The following is a 25,087-nucleotide window of genomic DNA, read 5'->3' on the forward strand; positions in this document are numbered from 1 at the left end:
ACCTAAACAGATTTGTGATAGGTTCAAGGCGCTTTGCCGATAGTTGATATCCAACTATAGGAGTTTTTCATCTGACCTGACAACGGATTGTGCATAACATTATATCCTATCAAAACCAGTGCTTATGGCTCCATACAGTCATCGCCAATTCCTCGAAGGATTTCCAAACCTGTTTGTTTCTTCTCAAAATTATATCCTCTTAAGCAAAATCTGCACAATTCTAGTCCCAATCAACACTTAATATTTTATCGGTTATCGATACTTTACTTCGGCTTGTTTTCCAGCACTTGACTTATATGAAAAGTACTATACTCGTACCTAATTTATCCAAAACAGTTAGTATACTTTTTCATACAATGTCAGCAGTACAATAGACACCGAATTTTGGTGTGAATAAAAAATTAAAAAAATTTCTAAAATATAAAAAAATTTAAATATTTTTATTAAAAAATACTTCAAAACAAAAAGTAACGTGCGAAAGTTCTACAAATATACAAATATATTTATTATTTATATATAACTAGATAATTTAACTAAAAACTATGAGTCAAACAAGATAAGACAACAAAAATTACGTAATACTCAATAAAAAAAAAATATTCGCAAAATAAACAAAATCAGAAGAAAAATTTGAACAAGCTACAAGCAAGAGCCGTCACAAAAACAGCATCGTCAAAATGAGTTCCGTACAACAGGATATGTTTCTACTGGACTGTCCTACCTATGAGGACTATTTGGACACATTCATCACACGCCATGATATACACTTTCTACGCAACATACGCTTCTGTCGTATGCTCGTCGAACTTGGCTATCGTTCGGCGTCCGAAATCTACACACCCGAACAGTATGAGAAACGCAAGGCGGCTGTACAGGAGTCATTATGGCCGACGAAAAAATCGGCAATGTTATTCAGTGAGAATATGAATTCCATAGACCCCGTGCTGATTGAGCTGGCACGACGTGAACAGCCGAATACGCAGAAGATCATATCGGTAGCAGTACCTTGTCATATTATTTAAATTTTTAACGCAAAGCTTATTTTTCTCTTTCAGACCATCATATTTGTAAAACATCGGCTAAAGTCCGGTTTCGAGATTTCGGGTTATATCGATTTCGAACACAGTCTTAAGCAGGCAAATTTAATGGTCGAAGGTTGCACCGATTGGTTGGGCGTATTCCAGGAACGTGTACTATTGCGTCCGAAACCGACGGATCTCAGTTTTTACGATTGGCACAAGGGTACGGTACATTACAATCATTCCGAAAACTATGTGGTTCTGCATGATGTCGAGAACGGTCTGATATTTATGCATCGCGGTGATCACAAGAAGATCTGTGTCGATATTTTGCGGGAAATGTATACAAATAATTGCACACGCGAAATGCATTTCTCGGAAAAATATGGACATGTCATATTCTACGATCACATAATTCGAAAGAAGATATAGTTGTTTAGTATATATTTCCTACGATGTGTATTTTTTGGATGTTAGGATGGTAGGTATGTATTTAATAACTGTTCTCGCGCGTTTACTGTTTTTGCTGTTGTAAGAATATTTTGACTTGGATTTTCTTGTGTATTCCCTCATCGGCCTGAGATGTCCATCGAAAACCTATGCCAGAAAATCGAAAAATAAATACAATCAATTAGTCAAACATGGCCTTTTTCTTTATATAGCGTAGACACCGCTTACGCGGTTATAGCAGAGTTTACAATCTGGAATAGTTTCATCCATTCGGACGACTTGGCCTAGTATATCTCGGACAGCTCGTCTTTCCATCGAATGCGGTATTCGCCGTTGCCAATGCGCAAAGGACTACAAATCTTCCGCAGAAGATTTCTCTCGAAAACCCGTAACTCGAACTCATCAGATGTTGTCATCGTCCATACCTCTGCACCATACAGCAGTACGGGGATGATGAGACAACAAGTTACCGACTACTGCATAGGAAACATTGAAGAACTGCGATGTAGACCCCATAATTCATAGATTTATTCGCATATTCTGCCCACTTTATGTGACGAAATCGAGCTCTGAACACTCTTTTTCGACACTTCGACCCGTGAAAACGTGGCTGAGGACGAACATGCTTCAAGATAGATTGATCAATAATGATCTTCATGTTTCAAGTAAATGAGTTTATTGTGGATAATTCTCAATACATGCGAATTCTGACCCAAAAGAAACTGCTTGTGCGGCCTTCTATAGTAATAGGTATTTTTACTGGTTAAAACTGACTGTCGAAATATCGGATAGAGATATGGTGAGTCTTTGAATGAAACATAAAGTTATCTAAGAGGGATCTTTTGATGTTCCTAAAGTTTATAAAACAAAGTTTATTAAAAATGTAGTATACTAAGAGCATAATCAACAATGGTGATTCGATTATTTCGATTGCATCACTGCTAACTTGGCCACTGCATCACGGAATCTCTCTGACCACTGTGCTGATTTTCAAGCGGTGATGGCTACCATCAGTAGGTAGCAGTACATGTACGGGAGATGTATGTACTCTGGAGTGCAGCTTCTTTCGGAGAGGCGGGCATTCACTTCGATAACAAAGCAGCAGCACTAGTCTGGAGCTCAACAATGCGCTGAAAACTAGTCAGGGAGTTTGAGCTCTTTGTCAGTATTGCCAAGCTTCTTTGTTATCCGACTGGTTTGGGTAGCGGATCTCAGTGGAGATACCGGAAACTGCAAAGAGGATGAGTTTGCTAAAAAAAGCACTCTAAACCCAAATTCATCAGTTTGAGAACAAATCGGCACTCTTGCGCTCTAGCGTTGGATCTACGTTCCTCCCGTGAGCTTGGCAAGCCCTGGTCGCTGTGTTAGGTCTTCTGACTGGACAATGTCCAATAAGCCACATGCAAATTAAAAACTCAGTTTGAGTTTTGTGAGCAACTACGGGCAACTGCCCGTGGTGAACTGCCGATGGCAACTCCCTGTGGTCAACTGCCTGTGGTCCACTGCCTCGTTTTCTTTATTACATTTTCTTAAATACAATATATTGCTTAAGCCTAGATACAAATATTAATCTTACATTCTAGGAAGTATATCTACAATCCACTTGAGATAGGACATATGTAGGACATATCTTACAATCTATGGGTTACATTTTTGGACCACCTAAGGCGGACAGTATTAGCAAAGTACACATAATGTTACATGGACCATATGGGTCGTAAGTGTCATGGACAGATAAAGAATATGTTCATGTAATGTGAACTGGTGGTATTAACTTGCAGGGAGGTTTCATACATATGTATTTTGTCGAATGCAAATTGCCAAAGCTGTAGTGGAAGAGAGGTTGAATTATCTAAACAATTACTTCTCAACTGACCAGCTTTTACCAAACTGAGATTGAAACTGTTCGATAGATACACCTTCAGTGATATTAGTCACCTTAGCAAATCTGTGGTAGACTTAAGGCATTTCGTTGACCAGACCCTTATGATCTAGTGTTCCGAATCTAGGAAAACACCAGCGTTAACAGCTGTCCACAATAGACCCTGAGCTTCCTTTGGTACAAGGATCAGCTGATCTAACCTGAAAATCATCATTAATTCCTCCATTGTCACTACTCTCAGTGCGCTCCAGAATTGAGCATGGCAAGCGGGTCTGGGGTTGAGTCCGGAGAAAAAGATTCTGCTTATGTTCACAACAAAATACAAAATCCCTCTATGGAGGCTCCATTCGATATCGCTCTCTGAAGAACCCCACAAAGTACCTTTTTGGTAGCCTTGGAGAGCAAACTGTGCTGGAAACACATTGTGTAAAAGGTCTAAGAAAGGCCATCTTGCACTGACTTGCATATATGCATGTAGACATGCAAGTACTACACATCGGTTATAAAATCAATTCTACTCTACGGTGCATTAGTATGGTGGACAGACTTACGAAAATGGATGGCTCGAAAGTGAAAGACAGAGTTAGTACAGTTACGTCGATTTGTACAAGACCGTAGCAAGGAATGTGAAAACTCGATGAACGATCTATCGGGATGCAAAACTGCAAAAGCCATATGTATTATGATGGATCGGAAATATACAACGTTTTCATTGGCACTCGATAGAAGGGACTTTAGAAACATAATTGGAATACTAAGTGAACGCAGTTTAGTGACGGTACACGCCTGCAGAATGGCGCTGATATACGGATATGACTGCAGGAAATGTCAGGAGCAAGAAATCAGGAAAACAATGGAGCATCTGGTTTCTGGTACTACCAAGGCAACGCTTCATATATTTTGAGACCACACAGTATAAGACAATGGTAGAGGTATGGGGTATTTTTTTAAGTAGAGGGAATCATCAAAAGCCGGAGTGCTGAACTTCAATCCGATCCGCTGAACCTAACTTACTCCGCATTCCCGACTCTCCCACGGAACCACCTAATTAAGGGGGTATTCTTGTCTAGGATTTTGAAACACTCGATGTTTTGTTTTTGCATATCTTGAAAGTTTAGACTTTCAAAAATATGACCTTGGAAGAATTTTTCAAAATTCGACTTATTTTCGGAGATACGGCCAATTTTGTGACGTAGCGTCCGTGTTCACTAGAATTGTCTCCTAAACTTTAAACGCGTTTTTCTCAAAACTGACTTTTTCGGAACGATACCCACGATTTCTCAGGTTCTGCTGGATCGATTTACTTGAAATTTTTATAGAATCTTCTTTATAGATTTGTCTATGGTTGGAACTAGCCCCATCCCCTAATTTTTATTTTTATTATTTTTAAAAAATTCGAAATAGTCAAAAAAAGTGATCCAAAAAAACTTTTTTTCAGGCAGTCGCCATTTTGTGAAAAAAATGTTTCCCACTTTTCCGTAGTTCCGGCCATTGCGACATTATTTTAGATTAAAAATCTTTCTTTTTTTTTGGTTTCAGATAACTAGGAGGGTTGAAATCATGGGTATGGTCATGTGGAAATTTTTAAAGACCCTCCACTTCGTCAGCTCATAATTTTTGAAATTTTTTACTTTTTTTTAGTTTTTAATTTTTTTCTGTACTCTTCTAAAATTAACAAATAACTAGTAGAAAAATGGATAATAAAAATATTAATTGCCTTTTTTACGACACTTTAAAAATTACCTGAAATTGATGCTTCTAGACCAGAATACCCCCTTAAGTATGTATTACTGCGAGTGGGAGACATTTAAGTTTCCTCTATGGCGCAGACTGACGGACGCCTAATACATATGCTCTAAATGTTTCACTTTTGTCATGATTGAGGCTGTCGCTTCGCTTCCACCGTAAAACTACCGCCGAGTGTAGTTTTAAGTTTATCCCATGTACTTAAAACACGAGGGCCGTAAAAGAATACTTGCTCAGAGTCTTCAAAGCACTCTGAACACGTCGGACAATTCGAACTAATGGCGTGCTGGAAACTATACATATAACTACTAAAGTACCCACGTCCACTTAGTATTTGGGTTAGGTGGAAATCCAGGTCCCCATGTCGTCTGTCGACCAAGGTATGGATGTCCAGTAACAGCTAGGTGTTTAGTCACTGCTACTACAATAAGGTCGCCTGCGTATGCAATTTATTATTTTTGGTTGGTGTCTCCTTAGCACCCATCATACATTAGGTTCTATATAAGGGGACCTAGAACAGAGCCTTGCGGTAGACCACTCGAAATAGAGTGCCTTCATCAGTATCAAATAATAATTCGTTTTCAAAATAACTCATAATTTCCATAAGATATTGAGGAGCGCGTTTGTCCTACAAAACCTTGATTATGTTTCTCGACTTTGCTGAGTTGAGGGCATTCATCATATCCAGGGTGTTCGCGGCACATTATTTCTTGTTCCGCTTTTTCATCGCTTGCCACTTACTGCGCATTTCGCAGTGTCAACGACATTATATAGGTACGTCAATGGTACGTCAATGGTCGACCTCTTTTTCATAAACTCGTATTGTCTTTCTGATAATCCGCCAGCATTCTGCATTGCTAACTCCAAGCGGTTTCTTACTATGCTTTCATGGACTTTGCCTCGCTTTTGAGGTAGAGATATGTGGTATCGATAATGTCGATAACGTCGCGACTACTTCTCATAAACAACGTAACGGCACACCATCTACAAGTACTACCACAAAACTGATCTATGCGTGGCTCACGAGCCTACGAAACTAGCCTAACCTAAACTAACTTGATGGTCAGTTGATTTTTGACAATTGGGCTATTCTTATGATTTTTTAGTGTTTTTTATAAACAAATATTCTGCATAAGTCTTTGTAAAAAAATATCGCTTCATTTTGGCCGCTTGCCAGCGTTTTTTACTTAATAGGATTTAAACATAATCTAACATATGTATATATGTGTGCTTGTACGTATGTATTTAACGATTTATTTGTATTGTGCATGGCGCACATTTTACGATTTGTTTAGAAAGCACTGAGCAAAACAGAGAAGAAACATTGTAAAGGGTACTTTTATGTATTTTTCTTTGACGGCGGCATGGTCAAATTCATTATTTAAGCAAATAAATGCAAATGAAGTGAGCGAAATGCAGCAATAATACACTTGAGAGTGTGCGCCGAAAAAAATTGTGTTAATCTCTGAGCAAAATGAGGACAACGACACCGTTTCACACACTTTTATATGCTTTTATCATACGCCGATCCACTATTACGGACCGTTGGCGTATGCGAAATTCTAACATTAGCTAAGGCTTTCAATGCAGCAGTCGATTTGTCTTAATGTCGAAAATGTCTAAATATAATTTTAGCATTAATGGGCGAAAAATTTCTAAGTGCTGCATTTCAGCTGGCAGCTTTTAATGCAACGGTTGTACGTGAATTTGCAACAGCGCGTAGTGCGCAGCACGTAGTGAGACAAAGGATTTGTGATATTATTAAACAAAATTTTTTGCAAAATAATTGAAAATGTGCTAAAAATTTATTAGAAAAAATTTATTACAATGAAATCCTTATTATTGCATATCATATACACGCTACTCTGCGCTAGCGCCTACGCAGCTGAGGAGCGGCCGAAATTTAATGTCGGTAAGTGGACCACGCAAAATTATGCCTGTTACCTTGGCTTATAATTGTAATACATATATTTATCGAAAAAAGGCATAATTTTCGCCAACAAAAATGATGAAACCGAAATCGCTTTCCGCACCGCCATCGAACGCGCCAATGTCTTCGAGCGCAGCTTCGAGCTGGAGCCCATTGTGGAGTATGCCGATACCGATGATAGCTTCATGGTGGAGAAAACAGGTCAGTCAATTAACTTTAATTACTTATAAGAATTGTTATTAATTTGCGTTGTTGTCCATGAAAATTTTCGCTTTTCTGCAAAACAGTCTGCAAATTGATTGCGCAAGGCGTTATTGCTATTTTCGGGCCAAACACAGCAGGCGGCACAGGTATGTATGTAAGCGCTACGAAAGAGAAAAGCAGCGCATTAAGCTATGCAAAGCTATGTCCATAAACACATATTCAATATATACATATATATATTTATATATTTGTGCATTATCACACACACACATTTACTATATTTACAAAAACACACACTTGCACATAACTGCATACACACATACACATATGAAATTTGTTGCACTTGAGCAAGTTCATCTCTTCTCCTTCAGCAAGTGATTGTTTGTAAATAAATGCCTCTGGCCATGTATTTATAGTATATATGTATATTTACAAACATACATACATACACGTGCCTGCAATTATGCATTCGCGTTCTTATTTATAACTCCCCTTGAAATTTGTTAACCTACTTACCTACAATTTACCGGCGTTCTAAGCACGTGCTGCACACTGGTGGCGAATGTTATGACCACATTGAATTGAAATTGCTATTTTTTATTAAAGTGAAAAAAGTTAAATATTGATGCTGCTGCAGTGGAGTTCTGATATCTGGGCCTGATATTTATAGTATGTTATTCATTTCGGGGTTCCTTACTTTTTTAAAGAAAAAACACAGAAGCTTCAATTTTAATGGGGAATATTTATTATCATTCTAAAGAACTTTATTTCGCATTTATTTTTTGAAGATTATCTTTTTCAAATATTGGTCGCGGCTACGTCTCAGGTGGTTCATCCGTTGAGTCAAATTTTCGATGACTTGTTCGAGCATTTCGACTATTAACTGGCGAATGACAAAGGTTCAGTTCTTCCACCAGCTGCATTTTGTACACTTTCTATTTAAGATCTCGACGTAAAGTGTCCCAAGTCGTTCCATACGTCAGTCCGAACTGCTGCGAATAGCGCCGAATTGATTCTCCACGGTCTTCGTGTACACTTTCAGTTACGGCTGCTATACTTACTTCATTGCGTGCTGGATACGGTCTATTCGGTCGGATATTATCCAATAGTGAATTCTTGGTCTCAATATAAATAACAGTATTGCGAATAGAACGCTCTGTAGGTTTACCATAAGTTGAGCGAAGCGCGCGAAAACCAATCCTTTACATAACTTGAATTTTCGTAAAAAAGTTGAATGATTTTTAAACGTTATTCTGGCGAAAGTCTTTCCACGATGAAATATCAAACAATACTGAACAAAAATAACATGACAGCTTGACGCGACTCAAGCGTGATCTGTCAAAAAAAGGCTATTGATAAAAGTACCTCTACGATAGTAATAGAAAAATTAGCGAAAATATCAAGGAGAATCAATGCCGTATGCGGCGGATCATTATCAAACCAAGAGTTGTCGGCCCATAATTCCCGCCTCTTTTTACGAATAACTTCGCGTAAACAACGCATAACAGTGAAATAGTGTTCTTTGTTGAGAGTTTGACCTATCGGAAGAAATGCGGAGTGCACCACACCTCGATAATGTTTGTGTTTCGGAAAAATTGTGTGATTTTCGCACCAATTGTGCTTCCCTTTCCTTAGGCCCAATGATTCAAAATGGTTTTCAGTGATCCTTCCGATATTCCAACGATGCCAGTAAGATCTCTGACAGTTAACCGTCGATTCTCAAGCACCAATTCTTTTATTGTATTGAAGTGTTGGTCATCACTTGATGATAATGGCCGTCCTTGACGGGTTTTTGCGCAAGCTTAAATTAAAAAGTCTTACTATTTTATGCCCACAGTAGTATATCCAAGTCTTTGCTATTTATGTAGTTGTAAAAGTATTTTGTTGTTGTAGTGCCAGAAGACCTTCCAAATAATTTCGAATTTGTGGAGAAAGTGACAGTTTCGAAAAAAAAAAATTGTTGAGGATACATGCTATAATTATAACCGGTTTGAGATATGTTTATACAATTTTTTTGACGTTTGTTAATTTTTATCCGGAGCTCGGACTTATCGATGTTTTCAAAACAAAAAGTATAGACAAGCTTTTGGGTGATTAATCACCAATTTTCACGTATTTGTATCTCAGGGTTATTGTTGATAAATGGGATTACACTTGTTGTGGTGTAATGTTTAGATTTACGATTATTATTCCCCAGAACCTAAGCTCCAACTCGGGTTTCCTACTAACGTCCAAAACAAAAACATCAATCTCGGGAGTATAATTAATATTTTCTCATAAAACCTAGATTGACCATTGCGCCTCAAAACGACTTCGATAATTTCATCAAATTCGAAGCACATTCGATACGAATTTTAAACTTCTAGACCATCACAAATATGATAGAAAGCTCGGCTAAACATTTTGAAAAAATGTAAGGGTCATCTTTCAATTATATGGATATTGCATTGGCAGGGGTGAGACAAATTATTCAAAGCGTGCGTCTTCTTTATTGGCGTAAACGCAGTTATAGTTGAGTTTACAACAGGGCGATTTGAGATTCAGGTTTGTGTAGCCAGGTCCTTCTCTACCTGGTATTTCTAACGGAGTGAAGCTCTTCCTCTTCTTCTTCCTCTTCCTCCTCCTCTGCTTAATCCGGATTTCAACTAACCTATAAAAAGTAAACAAATAATACTCCTCTTCCCTCAGATGTAGTGAATTCCATCTGCAATACACTCGATATACCGCATATTGTTTTCGACTGGACCCCCAATGAAGCCCTATCCGATCGCCAGCACTCATCGATGACACTCAATGTACACCCGAACAATATATTACTATCACGTGGCTTAGCTGAAATATTACAGAGCTTTAGTTGGCGCAGCTACACGATCGTTTACGAGACAGAAAGAGGTAAGCTAAAGTAACAATCACACCAATTATTAAAAATTTCAATCATAAACAATTTATTTTGTAGAGCTTCAGCAATTACAGGACGTGTTGCAAGTGGGCGAACCCAGCAACAATCCAACAACTGTACGTCAGCTGACCGAAGGTCCTGACTTTCGTCCATTTCTGAAGAATATTAAATTGTCCACAGATAGCTGTATTGTGCTGCACTGTTCGACAGATAATATTATGAAGATTTTAAAGCAAGCGAACGAACTGAGAATGTTAGGGGAATATCAAGTAAGTTCGCTGTTGATTTCATGATATCCGTTAAGCTTAAGATTTTTGTAATCCTCCATTTACAGAGCGTATTTATCACCGTGCTCGACACACACACATTGGATTTTCAGGAATTGCTTTCAGTGAATGCTAATATTACTACCATACGTCTGATGGACCCCACCGATTATCAAGTTAAGAACGTGGCACATGATTGGGAGGAACATGAAAAGCGCGAAGGTCGTTATTATCGCGCCGATCCGTCACAAGTGAAGGTAGTACTTACAGTGTCTTATAACTACAAAATATAAGTTAAATACTCTCTATATTTTCCATAGACAAATATGATTCTGGCTAACGATGCCGTTTCGATGTTTGTGAAAGGTCTCGGAGAGCTTGGTATTGTCGAAGAACTCAACCCACCGAAGTTGGAATGTCGCAAAAATCGTGCTTGGACGCATGGCAGACGTATTATTGAGTTCTTAAAAGCGGTAGGTATTTTATGTTTTAAAGTAAACTATTTTAGACACTTTGTGCTGTCTTTCGTTTTTTAACCTCAAAGTTGGAAACATATGTATATATCCATGAGAACACTTCTTAATCACTGTTATGGTGACGATTCTGATATAAATTCTTCCTTTCAATACAATGGTATCAGACCCTTATATTACAGTACATAAAAATCAATCGACTGCAACGAAATTAGGTAACGCAACAAAGCAGTGTACAGAGCGATACCTGAAGAGTTTGTTTTCGAATTGTTCAGTATAATGCCATGGCTTAAAACAAAAAAAAAAAATTTTAAGTTGCCACCTGCTTTAAATTTAAACGGCGGGTTAAAGAGAATTTTAAAGTTTACGACCTGTTTACAATTTTTTAATAAAATAATTTATAAGAAAAATGAGCGCAACAAGCTGACACCAGTTAAATAAATTAAAAATTCGAAATATTTTTGTAAGGTTGCCACCTGATCAAAAATATTAACTTCTTAAGATTGATAAAATAAATGAAACATTAAATGAAAGCATTTGATAAAACAAATGTTGATAGTTTGGTATAATACTTGAATGGTTTAAAAAAGAATTATAAAGGTTACCACCTGTTTACAATTTTTCATAAAATAATTCATAGGAAAAATTAGCTCAATAAACTGAACTCATTTAAGGAACCTTAAAATTCGAAATATTTTTGTAATGTTGCCACCTATTCAAAAATATTAATTCTTAGGAGTGCAAAAATAAATTAAACATTAAAATAAGACATTAAATTACCCATTTAAAGGACGCTAATTTTAAAATATTTTACCAAGAGTTGCCACATGTATAAAAAAATAATTAGGGAAAACATATGTACATACTACGAGCATTGAATTATTACAATAAGGATGCCAAACTAAAGAATTTTTTTTTATAGTAAGGGTAAGCATCGAAAGCCGGAGTGCGGAACTTTAATCCACTAAACCTAACCTACTGCCAACTCAAGGCTCTCCCACGTAACCATCGGCTAAGTATTACTTTGTGGGAGCGACAAGACAGTTAAGTCTCCTCTATTGCGCGGACTGACGGACGCCTAGTCTGTTGAAAAGATCTCAGTTTGGTCATTATGAATACTGACGCTTCGCTGACAGCTTTACATTTATCAGTCGACTGACACATGAATGACGTTAAATTACACTGTGGAACATTTTTGGGATTATTGTCTGGGGGGTGAGAAATTCCAAGTCAGTATAGTAAAACCCTCAAAGGGTTTGGCGTTCGTATGTGTCAGTTTTTTTTATGACCTTTTAAATTTTTTCCTTATCTTGATGTTTTTTCGCTTAGCTGTAACATTTTGGCAAAAAAATAGTTTAACATAACTCGCGAACCACTATTATCTATTTTTCCAATCCATTAGACGGTTGTAGCAGCTTTTACACACTATATTTGGTACCCAATTTTCGTTCACTATAACATAAGAAAATATTTAAAAGGTCACATAAAAAAAAACTGACACATACTGACCTAGTACCATAACCCTGACTTGGAATTTCTCACCCCCCAGATTAGCTGTTGTACTGTGTTATCGACCGTAAAACTACCACCGAGTGTGGTTTTTAACTTTTCCCTTGTATTCGAAAATCGAGGGCAAAAAAATAATACATGTTCAGAGCAGTGTCGGATTAAGCTAGCGCGGGGCCTGTAGCAAATTCTATTAAGGGGCCCCTGGTTTGCTATAGGTTCTCAACTTTAGGGTATTAAATAAAACAAAATTGTTACAAATAAAGTTTTCTCGATTTATTATGCGCAAATTTAGATATAATACTTTCAATATCGACTTCTTTAAGCAAGTCATGCTCAATATGCAACAAAGTGAAACGATTAAGACGTTCTTTGCCCATCGTGTTCCTTAATTCATTTTTAACACGTTTTAATGTTGAAAAAGAAACGTTCGCCACTGCAGTTAGTGATCATGAGAGAAAAGTAAATTCGCAAAACAAGTTTGGGAAACACGATTCTTAAGAATAATTTAATAAAAGTTTATAATATTGCTGTTCCAGATGCTCCTGTTTCTTGCTGTCAATAACAGTAGCCACATCTGTTTTCAGCAGCTCTGCGAACTGCACTAATCCGCCGCCTAGGCTGTTCTCCAAATCATCTTCTTAAGCATTGATCATATTAGAGGATTTTTCCAAAATCTCTTCTGTTGTAAGATATTTTAGCTGTCGAAATACTTAAAAAACACTAGTAATTTTTAGATATGCGTACGTTATCAATATTGACAATAAACACCTCAAATTCGAAACGTTGTCCAGGTGTTTGATATTCAACAAAGCCGTCCAGTGTAGTAGAGCCGCTGAAATGGTCGTACTTTGTATTTCGCTTGATTCGTCGTGATGTCTGTTGCTGGTATTCTTCACAGTAGGTCAGATCTTTGGCTCTTACCTCAATATCTGAAAAAGTGGATCGCATTGCTTGGACGTAGCCACATAATGATTCATAAAGGGCGTATCCTGTATTCAGGTCTTGATCACTCCGCTTTTTGATCCATGTTATTGAAAATGTCTTCCAATACTTGCTTAATAGTGATAAAACCACATAAAAGTACCTTCGTAGCATCAGCTCGGGCTGACCACCTAGTGGCCGAAAACCGTTTTAAAAACGGAACTTTTGAAGTAGAATCTTTCGTTCGTAAGACGACCCCATCGATAGGTAGAAGGGGAAAAAAATGTATAGCCTTTTTGCCCTGTTAAGAGGTCAGCATCTTCTTGGAAAAAGATATAACTAGATAGAACATTTTAATTACTGTGTTTTATGATATAAAATAATGTTTTTTTTTAATAATATGGAAGGTCACAAGAATATCGCTAAACAATTACTTTCAATAAAAATATTGTAAAACTTTTAAAATTATACTTAATTTCTTTTGACGGCCATGAAGCATAAAAAATCTAGTGATATTCGATAACGATTTTCTATTTATTTTATTTTATGAAAATATTTATATTTAATTAAAAAATAAAAATCTGGACGCTTGAAGGGTAGAAATGTACCTAGTATAGCTACTAGTCTAAATATATCGATTATAATATTTATAATTAAACATTAAAACATTAAAGTTAAGAAGTTCGTAAAATGCCGACTTATTTTTACGATTTAACGTGACGAAATCGAGTTTTAGGTTTTCAGGTGGAAGGTGGAAGTGAAGCATAGCCTAAGCGCTTCGCGTTTAAAGAATGGAAGGATATTTTACGATCTACATATGTAAATTGATATTTTTTTAATTACGGTCAGTTGAAGCGCGGGCCCCCCGATTCGCGGGGCCCGTAGCATTTGCTACTCTTGCTACGTGGCTAATCCGGCACTGGTTCAGAGTCTTCTATATATTATGTACACGTCGGACAGTTCGGACTAATGTCATTGTGGAATCTGAAGAGGTAGCTTCTAAAGCATCCATGTCCATTAAGTATTTGGGTCAGATGGAAATCTAGGTACCCATGTCGTCTGTCTATCTACGAGCGGATTTTAGGTATAAGTCGATGGGTCCAGCGCCCTTTGGATGAGAAATTCCACCGCTCCTGCCACATTTTAGTGCTCTTGTTACTCTCCTCTGTCCTTGCCAATACTGTTAGGCGTTGATCACTGATACAAACGCTCGAGTTCATCTTCCTGGATGTCAATGGGCGGCATGCTGGCTATTACTTCAGCAGCGTCGGTTGATATAATCCGGAAAGCACTTATTACCCGAATTGCAGAAAGCCTATGCACTGCATTTATTTGTTTAGCATAGCATATCCATTGTCTGTATCCATTAAGAATCGCCGGCTGGAACGCAAACAGCCCCTATTGGTCATCATTCTCGATAGGGCATTATAAATTTTGTTTGCCTTCGCTGAAGAATACTCCAGGTGTTCTTTAAATTTTAATTTGGAATCCAATATTACTCCCAGATACTTAAGTTGCGGCTGCGAAGTAATCTCGCACTCCCCTATGGTGAGCTCTATTCGTTCTTCTATCTTCCTAGTGCTTATGAATAAAACTTCTATTTTTTCCTCCGCCAGTTTCAAACTCACAGAAGAGAACCCTTGGCGTAGACCAATTGAGCACTCATTACATTTATTTCTCAGGTCAGATAATTGTTTCGCCACTGCTACCACCATGAGATCATCTGCATAAGCTTCCAGTTTCACGTCTGTTGGTTGCTGTCTTCTTAGCACCCCGTCATACATAAGGTTCCATAATAGTAGGCCTAACACTGAGCCTTGGGATACTCCACTCGAGATAGAGTTGCTCTTGGTGCCTTCGTCCGTATCAAAAATAAGCCTTCTGTTTTTAAAATAACTCGTTATTATGTTTATGAGGAATTCAGGGGCCCGTATTTCATCCAGAGCTTTGATTATGTCTGCCCATTTTGTCAAGTTGAACGCATTCTTGGCATCCCGGGTAATCAGTGCGCAGTACTTTTTTTTGCCACCATTTCATCTTTTGCCACTTACTGCACATTTCGCAGTATCGACGACTTCTCGTAGTGCGTCAATAGTAGATCTCTTTTTTATAAAGCCGTATTGCCTCTCTGACAATCCGCCGGCTTTCTGGATTGCTAACTCCAAGCGGTTTCTTATTATATTTTCGTACACTTTACCCATTGCGTCGAGCATACACAGAGGTCGGTACGATGAAAATTCTTCAGGTGGTTTCTCTGGCTTTGGGAGCAGAACCAAACGCTGTACTTTACAAGAGTCTGGGAATACCTCTTCCTCGAGGTTTTGAGCTTATGGCTTCCTTCAGAGCTGTATTTGGTATGCCATCCAATCCAGGCGCATTAGTGCTTTTGCTTTTCTTTGCTATTGCCAATAGTTGGTCTTCCGTAACTAGCGGGGGGTGACTCTGTAGCTTCGTTTCGTCGCTTGGTATATGAAATCCGGCCGAGTTTCGGGAATAATGTTTCGACGTCTTTTAAGAATATGTATGAATGCATATACTTTTGATGAGGGTTGCCATTTATTTAAAATATTTAATTTCACAGAATTAAAAATTAAATTAAATTTCTTAATTTAAATTTTATTATTTTTATTTATTAACATAAAAGAAATAGATTCGTGGAAGTTTAAAGTAAAGAAAGTTTTGAGAAGTATTACCACCTGTTTAAAAAATACCATAAAGTAAAATACAAAATAATCTAAGGTAATAGTATTATAATAAAGATACCTAACTAAAACGTTTAAGAAATTGTATGCTTGAACATTTTTGAGGAGGGTTGCCACCTAAGTAAAAAATTTACTTGCCTAAAATTGCAAAAATAAATCAAATTTAAATTAATAATTTAATTAAGAAAAAATTTCATTCGAGGAAGTTTAAAATAAACCATTTTTGAGAAGTGTTACCACCTGTTTAAAAAATTTAATAAAGTAAAATAAAAAAGAATCGTATTATTACAATATGGATATCGAACTAAATAAGTTTGAGAAATTTTTGCATAAACATATTTTTAAGTGGGTTGCCACCTATTCAAAAAGTTTAATTGCCTAAAATTGAAAAATTAAATTTAATTAAAATTACAAATTTATTAACATAAAAAATAAAATTCGAGAAAGTTTAAGATAAAAAATATTTTTAGAAGTGTTGCCACCTGTTTAAAAAATATATTAAAGTAGAATAAAAAAGTTTCGAATTATTACAATACGGATATAAAACTAAACAAGTTTGGGAAATTTTAATCATGAACATTTCTAGGGGAGGGTTGCCACCTATTTAAAATTTCAAATTGCTTAAAATTTATTAAATAAGTTAAACCTAAAATAAAATATAAAAAGAAACGCTTTGAACAAGCTGAAGTTTAACATTTTTTGAGCAGGGTTACCAGCTATTTAAAATATATATTTATAAAACATAAAAAATCGAATAGGAGTATACATACATATGTAGTTTTACTAATTTAAAAATGTTTTCTACTTTTTCCCACAGCGCTCGGTAGAAGCCGCAACAGGTCGTGTAGATTTCAACGAGCATGGCGAGCGTAACTTTTTCACTCTACGCTTTATGGAATTAACTACCAGCGGTTTTCTAGATTTGGCCACTTGGGATCCGGTGAATGGTGTTGATTCACTCGAAAAAGAGGATGCCAGTGAAAAGCGTGTGGGTGAGAAACTTGCTAATAAAACAATGATAATCACTTCGCGTATTGGTGCGCCTTTCTTATTGAATAGGTAAGTGTTAAAGTTTTCAGTAGTCGAATTATTACAATAAGCCGGTATTAAACGATTTCAGAGAGCCAAAAGACGGTGAAATACTACAAGGCAATGCACGTTATGAAGGCTATTCAATGGACTTGATAGATGCCATAGCAAGATTGTTGAACTTCAAATATGAATTCGTTTTGGCGCCCGATGGCAAATATGGCAGCTTTAACAAATTAACGCAATCATGGGATGGTCTTGTCAAGCAGCTGCTAGACGGTGTAAGTAATTTCGCTTCGAGAGAGCGCCTTAGACTTACTTATTTTTTTTAACATTGAACTCCTACAGAACGCCGATCTCGGTATTTGCGATCTCACCATGACTTCCGCACGTCGCCAAGCTGTTGACTTCACGCCACCTTTTATGACATTGGGCATCAGCATACTCTATGCGAAGCCCGAACAGCCACCACCGGATCTTTTCTCTTTCCTTTCGCCATTTTCTTTAGATGTATGGATATATATGGCTACTGCATATTTGGGTGTTTCGCTACTGCTTTTCGGTCTCTCGCGCATGGCACCAGCAGACTGGGAAAACCCACATCCGTGTAAGGAACCCGAAGAAGTAGAGAATCCTTGGTGCATGTCCAATACGACTTGGTTAGCAGTCGGTTCCATTATGGGGCAAGGTTGCGATATATTACCTCAGTAAGTGCCAATTTTCATTGTTATAAATACATATATTACCTGCTAACAAAAGACAGCTGTACTCAATGAGCTTCTAAAAACTATGATATTCTAAGTAGTAAACACACATTAAACCCAACTGAAAATATTAACTGTTTTTTTTATAAATGTTGTGCTTTCTCTGTAATGTCATTTTAATCGTTGATTAAGCTTAAAACCTTTAAACATAACTGTATTTTTTCACAGAGCTGCTTCGACGCGTCTCGTTACCGGCATGTGGTGGTTCTTTGCCTTGATGATGTTGAACTCTTATACGGCCAACTTAGCCGCCTTTCTGACAATGTCTAGGGTAATGAATTGGCAATACTAATTGTTTTAAGTTAAGCTGAAGTCACATATTATTTTCTTTTTAGATGGAAAGTTCAATTAAGAGCGCTGAAGATTTGGCGGCCCAAAGTAAAATCAAATATGGCGCTTTACTAGGCGGCAGCACAATGGGTTTTTTTCGCGTAAGTGAGCGCTACTTTAAGGCTTAAATATTTAGCTAAAGCTTTCAAGCTTTCGATTAATTTTTAATTTACGCGAATCTTGAAGCTTACATATTTCAAGTTAGAGCTTTCCTTTTGATTAATTTTGCACGAGCTTTAAAACTTTTATATTTAGCTAAAGCTTCAACTTTACTTTTTAATATTTTTGCAAGAGCTTTAAAGTTGTCCTTAGCTAAAGCTTTGATTTCCTTTTTGTCACTATTGCACAAGCTTTTAAGCTTTCACTTTACTTTTTGTCATTTTTGCATGAGCTTTAAATTTTTCATATTTAGCCAAAGCTTTCATTTTATTTCTGTCATTATTGCACAAGCTTTAAAACTTTTATATGCATCTAACATTCACTTTACTTTTTAACTTTTTTCTCGAGCTTTCAAGCTTATATATTTAGAGCCAGACACGTTTCACTTAAGCTTTAGTTATAGTTAGAGAAGTTAGAGCGTTCACTTTACTTTTTTATTAATTTTGCACTAGCCTTAAGGTTTTCATATTTAGCTAAAGCTTTCATTATTGCACAATCTTTAAAACCTTTATAGTTACATATCTAAAGCTTTCACTTTATTTTTTTCTAATTTTTGCACGAGCTTTCAAACTTTCATATTTGGCCAAAGCTTACAATTTATTTTTGGCTTTATTTTGCAAGATTCAATGCTTTAATATTTGCTAAAGCTTTCACTTTACTTTTTACAATTTCTGCACGAACTTTAAAGTTTTTATATTAGATAAAGCTTTCACTTTATTTTTTCTCATTATGGCACAAGCTTTAAAACTTTTATAAGTATTTATCTAAAGCTTTGACTATACTTTTTAACATTATTGCACAAGCTTTAAAGTTTTCTTATTTAGCTAAGGCTTTTTAAGATGTTTGCACGAGCTTTGAAGTTTTCATTTTAGTTAAAGCTTTCACTTTACTTTTTACCATTATTGCACAAGTTTAAAAATTTTTATATTTATCTTAAGCTTTTACATTTTTTATAATTATTGCTCGTTTCACTTAAGCTTTCTTTTTAATTTATTTTTTGACATGCTTGCATATCTAGCTAAAGCTTTCACTTTCTTCTTTTTTCAAACAGGACTCAAATTTCACCACATATCAACGCATGTGGACTGCCATGGAAACGGCGCGTCCATCGGTATTTACCAAAAACAATGATGAGGGCGTTGATCGCGTACTTAAGGGCAAAGGACTTTACGCTTTTCTCATGGAGTCCACCACATTGGAGTATATAGTCGAACGTAATTGCGATCTGATGCAAGTCGGTGGCTGGTTGGATTATAAAACTTATGGCATTGCTATGCCGTTTAGTAAGTGAATCCAAAAATGTTTTTTAGTTTTAAAATTTTATGCATTTATTCTTCTTTCTCTCTCAGACTCTCCCTACCGCAAACAGATTAGCGGTGCCGTTTTGAAGCTAGGCGAGTCTGGTACGCTCGCGGAGTTGAAGCGTAAGTGGTGGAAAGAGATGCATGGTGGTGGTTCCTGCTCGCAAGCAGTGAGTAGCGGCGGGGATACTCCTGAATTGGATTTGGAGAATGTAGGCGGCGTTTTTCTTGTTTTAGGCATTGGACTGCTCACTGGAATGCTAATTGGTATATGCGAGTTTTTGTGGAATATTAAAGCGGTAGCTATAGAAGAGAAGGTATTTGCTTTTTCTTTATTTTTTTTTTTAGTAATTAATAACGTCTTTCATATTTACGCACAGATTTCACTCTCAGAAGCCTTCAAGGCTGAACTCATGTTTGCGCTACGCTTTTGGATACAAACAAAGCCGGTACACACAGCTTCTAGCAGTGGTGGTTCTTCATCATCCTCCTCTTCGTCTTCAAAGTCGTCCAAATCTAGTAAGTCTTCGTCCTCCTCATCTTCCAGATCAACGAAACGTTCGAAACGATCATCGAAATCTTATGCTCGCTCAATTTCGCAAAGCACCAAGAGCATCATAAATGTCACACACGATCTGGAGAAGAATGATTTGTCGGTACACGATAAACTGCGTAAAATTAGCTCTATGTTTTCACTAAAATCTGCTCCATCCGAACCATCTGTCGCCAATGTACACTTGGAGCCACCGCCGGCATTAAAACATAATTCTCAGCCTAACCATCATCATGCAGCTGATAAGCATACACAAATGGTTCGAGAAGTGGCCCAACAGACAACACTAACCTCAGATGATCGAAGTGATCGTGACGAGGTTGAAGCACAACAGCCGGAAATTTATGAAATACCAATTGCACAACCGCTTCATCATCACAATCATCATCATCACCATCATCACCACCATCACAAAAATCACGATCATAATCATCACCAACAACTGGATGATCATCAACCGGGCATGCAGCTGGTCGAGCGCACTCCAAATGGCAAAGTGGCACGAAATGGTCATGCAAGCTTTGGCAGTGCGGAGGTTTGAAGCAAATTTTCAGTTCCCTTTCAATTCGATATTTATGTATATGCTTCATATAGCAGTACATATCTACCTCTATCCTTTTCCAGAAATGTATAAGACCTACTAATTGTTTACTCCAATTATACAGTGTATAAGTATGTACATACATATATGTATATGTGTAAATATACATATGTACTCTGTATTATCCCAGTAAAAAAATACATATATTGATTTTTCAAAGATGAACCTTCAAAGTTCAAACATTTTGTTTATTATGATAATATTTCTGGCAAGGATGTGTTTTAAAGTTGTGGTTTAAAATATATTAAAAAGTATTATTCAAGTTTTTTAACGTGGGAAAGCAGCAGCTGCCGTCAGTCTGGACGCAGTTACAAAAATTTTTGACTTTCGTCAGTCTGAAATAGACCGCAAAATTACTATCATCTCCCGGCGTACAAAGAAATTGCGAACTAAAGATCTATTCAAAAAATCAAAGGAAACGACGCCATGCGAACCAGGTCAAATGTTCAAAAAAAATGTTTTCAATGTCCTTAAGCATATATAGAATTTTAAAATTATTTCAAGATGAAATACAATGTTGCACGCAAAGAAAAAGATAACCCAAAGCATAGAAAACACTTTTTGATGAAAATTCAATAGAAATAGACCGCAAAATTATTCTATCATCTCCCGAAAGAGAATTCGCAATTGAATATGAAGCAGAAAAAAAGAGTTAAACAGCAAAATACTAACTGAAAGGAAGCAAATTTTTGTAATAATATAAATTTTTGCTGATAAAATATTTTCGTTTCTAACTGACATGGTCCTTCTCCACCTGCTTCCTTCCAACGCAGTGGAGGTCTTCCTCTTCCTCTGCTTCACCCGGCGGGTACTGCGTCGAATACTTTCAGAGCTGAAGTGTTTTCGTCCATTCGGACAACATGACCTAGCCAGCGTAGCCGCTGTCTTTTAACTCGCTAAACTATGCCAATGTCGTCATATATCTCATACAGCTCATCGTTCCATCGAGTGCGATAGTCGCCGTGGCCAACGCGCAAAGGACCATAAATCTTTCGCTGAACTTTTCTCTCGAAAACTCGCAACGTCGACTCATCAGTTGTTGCCATCGTCCAAGCCTCTTCACCATATAGCTGGACGAAGATGATGAGTGACTTATAGAGCTTAGTTTTTGTTCGTCGGGAGAGGACTTTACTTCTCAATTGCCTACTCAGTCCGAAGTAGCACCTGTTGGCAAGAGTTATCCTGCATTGGATTTCCAGGCTGACATTGTTGGTGGTGTTTACACTGGTTCCAAGATAGACGAAATTATCTACAACTTCGAAGTTATGACTGTCAACAGTGACATGAGAACCAAGTCGCGAGTGCGACGACTGTTCGTTTGATGACAGGAGATATTTCGTCTTGCCCTCGTTCACTGCCAGACCCATTTGCTTTGCTTCCTTGTCCAGTCTGGAGAAAGCAGAACTAACGGCGCGGGTGTTGAGGCGGATGATATCAATATCATCGGCATACGCCAGTAGCTGTACACTCTTATAAAAGATTGTACCTGCTCGATTCAGTTCTGCAGCTCGAATTATTTTCTCCAGCAGCAGATTGAAGAAGTCACACGATAAGGAGTCGCCTTGTCTGAAACCTCGTTTGGTATCGAACGGCTAGGAGAGGTCCTTCCCGATCCTGACGGAGCTTTTGGTGTTGCTTAACGTCAGTTTACACAGCCGTATTAGTTTTGCGGGGATACCATATTCAGACATCGCTACATAAAGGCAGCTCCTTTTCGTGCTGTTGAAAGTAGCTTTGAAATCGACGAAGAGATGGTGTGTGTCGATTCTCCTTTCACGGGTCTTTTCCAAAATTTGGCGTATGTTGAATATCTGGTCGGTTGTTAATTTGCCTGGTCTAAAGTCTCACTGATAAGATCCAATCGGTTTGTTGACGGTGGGCTTTAATCTTTCACACAATACGCTCGATAGAACCTTATACGTGATGTATAACGGTAGTTGGCGCAGATTGTGAGGTCTCCCTTTTTGCGGACTGGGTAGAGCACACTTAAATTCCAATCGTTGGGCATGTTTCATCCGACCATATTTTACAAAGAAGCTGATGCATGCTCCTTATCAGTTCTTCGCCGCCGTGTTTGAATAGCTCGGCCGACAATCCATCGGAACCCGCTGCTTTGTTGTTCTTCAGACGTGTAATTGCTATTCGAACTTCTTCCTGGTCAGGCAATGGAACGTCGGCTCCATCATCATCGATTGGAGAATCGGGTTCGCCTTCTCCTGGCGTTGTACGTTCACTGCCATTCAGCAGGCTGGAGACATATTCCCTCCATAATTTAAGTATGCTCTGGGCATCGGTCACACAATCACCTTTGGGAGTTTTACAAGAGTATGCGTCGGTCTTTAAACCTTGTCAGCCGCCGTTAGAGTTTCGGTTTAACAAAAGTTTTCTTTTAAATGAGTTAAAAGGACATTAAAAATTCGTGATTTATTGGAAAATAAAATCATTTACTTCAAAATAAGTAGCGTTTCTAATTAGCTGTCAACAGCTGTATGTACGTATGATAGCCAAGCGGCAATAAAAGCCATAACCTCACCTCGTATTACATCAGGGAAAGTCCTTAGAAACAGAAAGGCAGTAGATGTAGTGACTGCCGAAAAGCCGCTGCATGCTGTACTAGATTACAGGCTACAAACAACTTACGGAAAACGAAATAGCTGATGAGATTGCCAAAAGTGCCATCCAACTAGCTATCGAACCAGTACAGCAAATACGTAGTAAGTCGCTAAAAGCGATGCATAAAAAAATTTCCGGAATCATCCGGGCTGACAGACGTATCAGGATGAGGTGGAATGCATTAGGGGCATGCGGGGCATCTATAAGAACGGAAGAAAAAATAGCAAGCGTTTTACTCACACAGTCTCGAAAGGCTGAACAACATACTGGCATCATATGCGAGCGGTATGAGCATTAATAATTGTGACACTTGTAGATAGTGCAGCCAAAAGCGGCAACTTTACGTCAAATGTCAAAACTGTTCATTTGATGTGCGATTTTGTAATTTATTGTGCAAAGAAAATTCTTATTTGTGAACAAAAATTTAAAAATTATGAAATACTAATTTTGAAGGTGATTGCAAGTAGACAGCGCAGTGGAAACCACGCTCGTAAAAAGCATGGATTTTATTCAAGCGTAAAAGAAACTGAAACTACATATTTATGAAATCCACTCGGTTTACTCAAGAGCAGTTCAAAATTTTGTTGCTTTTACAAATTTTATTTGAAGCTTGAGATAGCAATTATATCTCTACTTTTGTCGACGTTGGCGCATTATGAAAACATATCTTGTACAAGTATCCCACTATGTTGCATAATTTTTACTAATTTTGCATACATATGTACTTCTCGTTGGTGAGTTTTGACGACATCCATTTCTTTTTCGCCGTAAAATACCAAAAAAGTAGTAATATTAACAATTTCATCAAATAATAGAAAATAAAATTTCGTCTCTGTACTTTCAGCTCGTATTAGTAACAATAGTGCTTCATAATTTCCGGAGGTTCGGTAAGATGAACTCTTCTACTCCAGAGGAAACAGACAATTGTAATATGGCGATTTTAAACAAACGTGATTTACTATCTGCTAATACATCGAGCCAATCAGCTCTTAATTTTAGAAATGAACTTTGTGAATATTTAATTTCTTCAGAAATATAATGATGATATGAGGTTGTAATAGCAATAAAGAGATAATATGAATAACCACAATCCTCAACATTTCTTCGGTATGTTTAGGGACAAATGAGATCCTTCTCCACCTGGTCTTTTCAACGGAGCGGAGGTCTTCTTCTGCTTCCCCTGGCGGGTACTGCGTCGAATACTCTCAGAGCTGGAATGTTTTCATCCATTCGGACGACATGACCTAGCCAGCGTAGCCGCTGTCTCTTAATTCGCAAAACTATATCAATGTCGTCGTATATCTCGTACAGCTCATCGTTTCATCGACTGCGGTATTCGCCGTGGCCAATGCGCAAAGGATCATAAATCTTCCGCAGAACCTTTCTCTCGAAAACTCGTAACGACGACTCATAAGATGTTGTCATCGTCCATGCATTCTCAGCTTACTCAATTGCCTACTTTGCCGAAGTAGCACCTGTGGGCAAGAGTTATTCTACGTTGAAATCGAGGCTAACGTTGTTGTTGGTGTTAATGCTGGTTCCAAGATAGACGAAATTATTTAATCAAAGTTATGACTGTCAACAGTGACTTGGGAGCCAAGTCGGGTAAGCGACGACTGTTGTTTTGATGTCAAGAGATATTTTGTTTTGCCCTCATTCACTACCAGAACCATTTGCTTCGCTTCTTCGTCCTACCTGGAGAAAGCAGAACTAACGACGCGCTAGTTATGGCCAAT

The 25,087-nt window shown here is 37.5% G+C and overlaps 2 protein-coding genes and 1 long non-coding RNA gene across 4 annotated transcripts; all 3 read left to right on the forward strand.

Annotated features, from left to right (window-relative positions):
* The first annotated feature begins 467 nt into the window (after nucleotides 1–467).
* On the forward strand, nucleotides 468–1,620 carry LOC126753216 (cilia- and flagella-associated protein 299). The gene is made up of 2 exons (XM_050464467.1): nucleotides 468–995; nucleotides 1,056–1,620. The coding sequence occupies exons 1-2, from the start codon at nucleotides 678–680 to the stop codon at nucleotides 1,449–1,451; spliced, it is 714 nt and encodes a 237-aa protein (XP_050320424.1). The 5' UTR covers nucleotides 468–677; the 3' UTR covers nucleotides 1,452–1,620.
* A 5,160-nt stretch (nucleotides 1,621–6,780) lies between these two features.
* Nucleotides 6,781–20,918, forward strand: LOC126753209 (glutamate receptor ionotropic, kainate 2). 2 transcript variants are annotated; one of them, XR_007666101.1, is made up of 16 exons: nucleotides 6,781–7,009; nucleotides 7,082–7,228; nucleotides 7,315–7,377; nucleotides 9,920–10,123; nucleotides 10,188–10,399; nucleotides 10,465–10,653; nucleotides 10,717–10,869; nucleotides 16,819–17,060; nucleotides 17,122–17,311; nucleotides 17,379–17,737; nucleotides 17,963–18,065; nucleotides 18,130–18,225; nucleotides 19,335–19,566; nucleotides 19,633–19,754; nucleotides 19,822–19,901; nucleotides 19,965–20,055. XR_007666101.1 is itself a non-coding variant. In XM_050464457.1 (15 exons), exons 1-15 carry the CDS (start codon nucleotides 6,925–6,927, stop codon nucleotides 20,676–20,678), a joined length of 3,258 nt encoding a protein of 1,085 aa, XP_050320414.1. In that variant the 5' UTR covers nucleotides 6,781–6,924; the 3' UTR covers nucleotides 20,679–20,918. The 2 variants fall into 2 exon arrangements, 1 of the variants encoding a protein (XP_050320414.1); XM_050464457.1 differs by having other exon boundaries at nucleotides 19,633–19,901; nucleotides 19,965–20,918.
* Nucleotides 20,919–23,733: 2,815 nt separating this feature from the next.
* On the forward strand, nucleotides 23,734–24,441 carry LOC126753219 (uncharacterized). Its single transcript, XR_007666102.1, has 2 exons — nucleotides 23,734–24,085; nucleotides 24,196–24,441. It is a non-coding gene; the product is annotated as an uncharacterized LOC126753219 (long non-coding RNA).
* The last annotated feature ends 646 nt before the right edge of the window (nucleotides 24,442–25,087 follow it).

The sequence above is a fragment of the Bactrocera neohumeralis genome, chromosome 3, assembly GCF_024586455.1.
Source record: "Bactrocera neohumeralis isolate Rockhampton chromosome 3, APGP_CSIRO_Bneo_wtdbg2-racon-allhic-juicebox.fasta_v2, whole genome shotgun sequence".
NCBI lineage: Eukaryota > Metazoa > Arthropoda > Insecta > Diptera > Tephritidae > Bactrocera > Bactrocera neohumeralis.

Excerpts from the sequence above, each read along its gene's own strand:
- LOC126753209 (XM_050464457.1), top strand. The coding sequence starts at position 6,925 with ATGAAATCCTTATTATTGCATATCATATACACGCTACTCTGCGCTAGC. Across the intron at positions 10,124-10,187 it reads CGTTTACGAGACAGAAAGAG|AGCTTCAGCAATTACAGGAC; the intron begins GTAAGCTAAAGT and ends TTTATTTTGTAG. Across the intron at positions 19,567-19,632 it reads TGGCATTGCTATGCCGTTTA|ACTCTCCCTACCGCAAACAG; the intron begins GTAAGTGAATCC and ends TTTCTCTCTCAG.
- LOC126753216 (XM_050464467.1), top strand. The coding sequence starts at position 678 with ATGAGTTCCGTACAACAGGATATGTTTCTACTGGACTGTCCTACCTAT. Across the intron at positions 996-1,055 it reads ATACGCAGAAGATCATATCG|ACCATCATATTTGTAAAACA; the intron begins GTAGCAGTACCT and ends TTTCTCTTTCAG.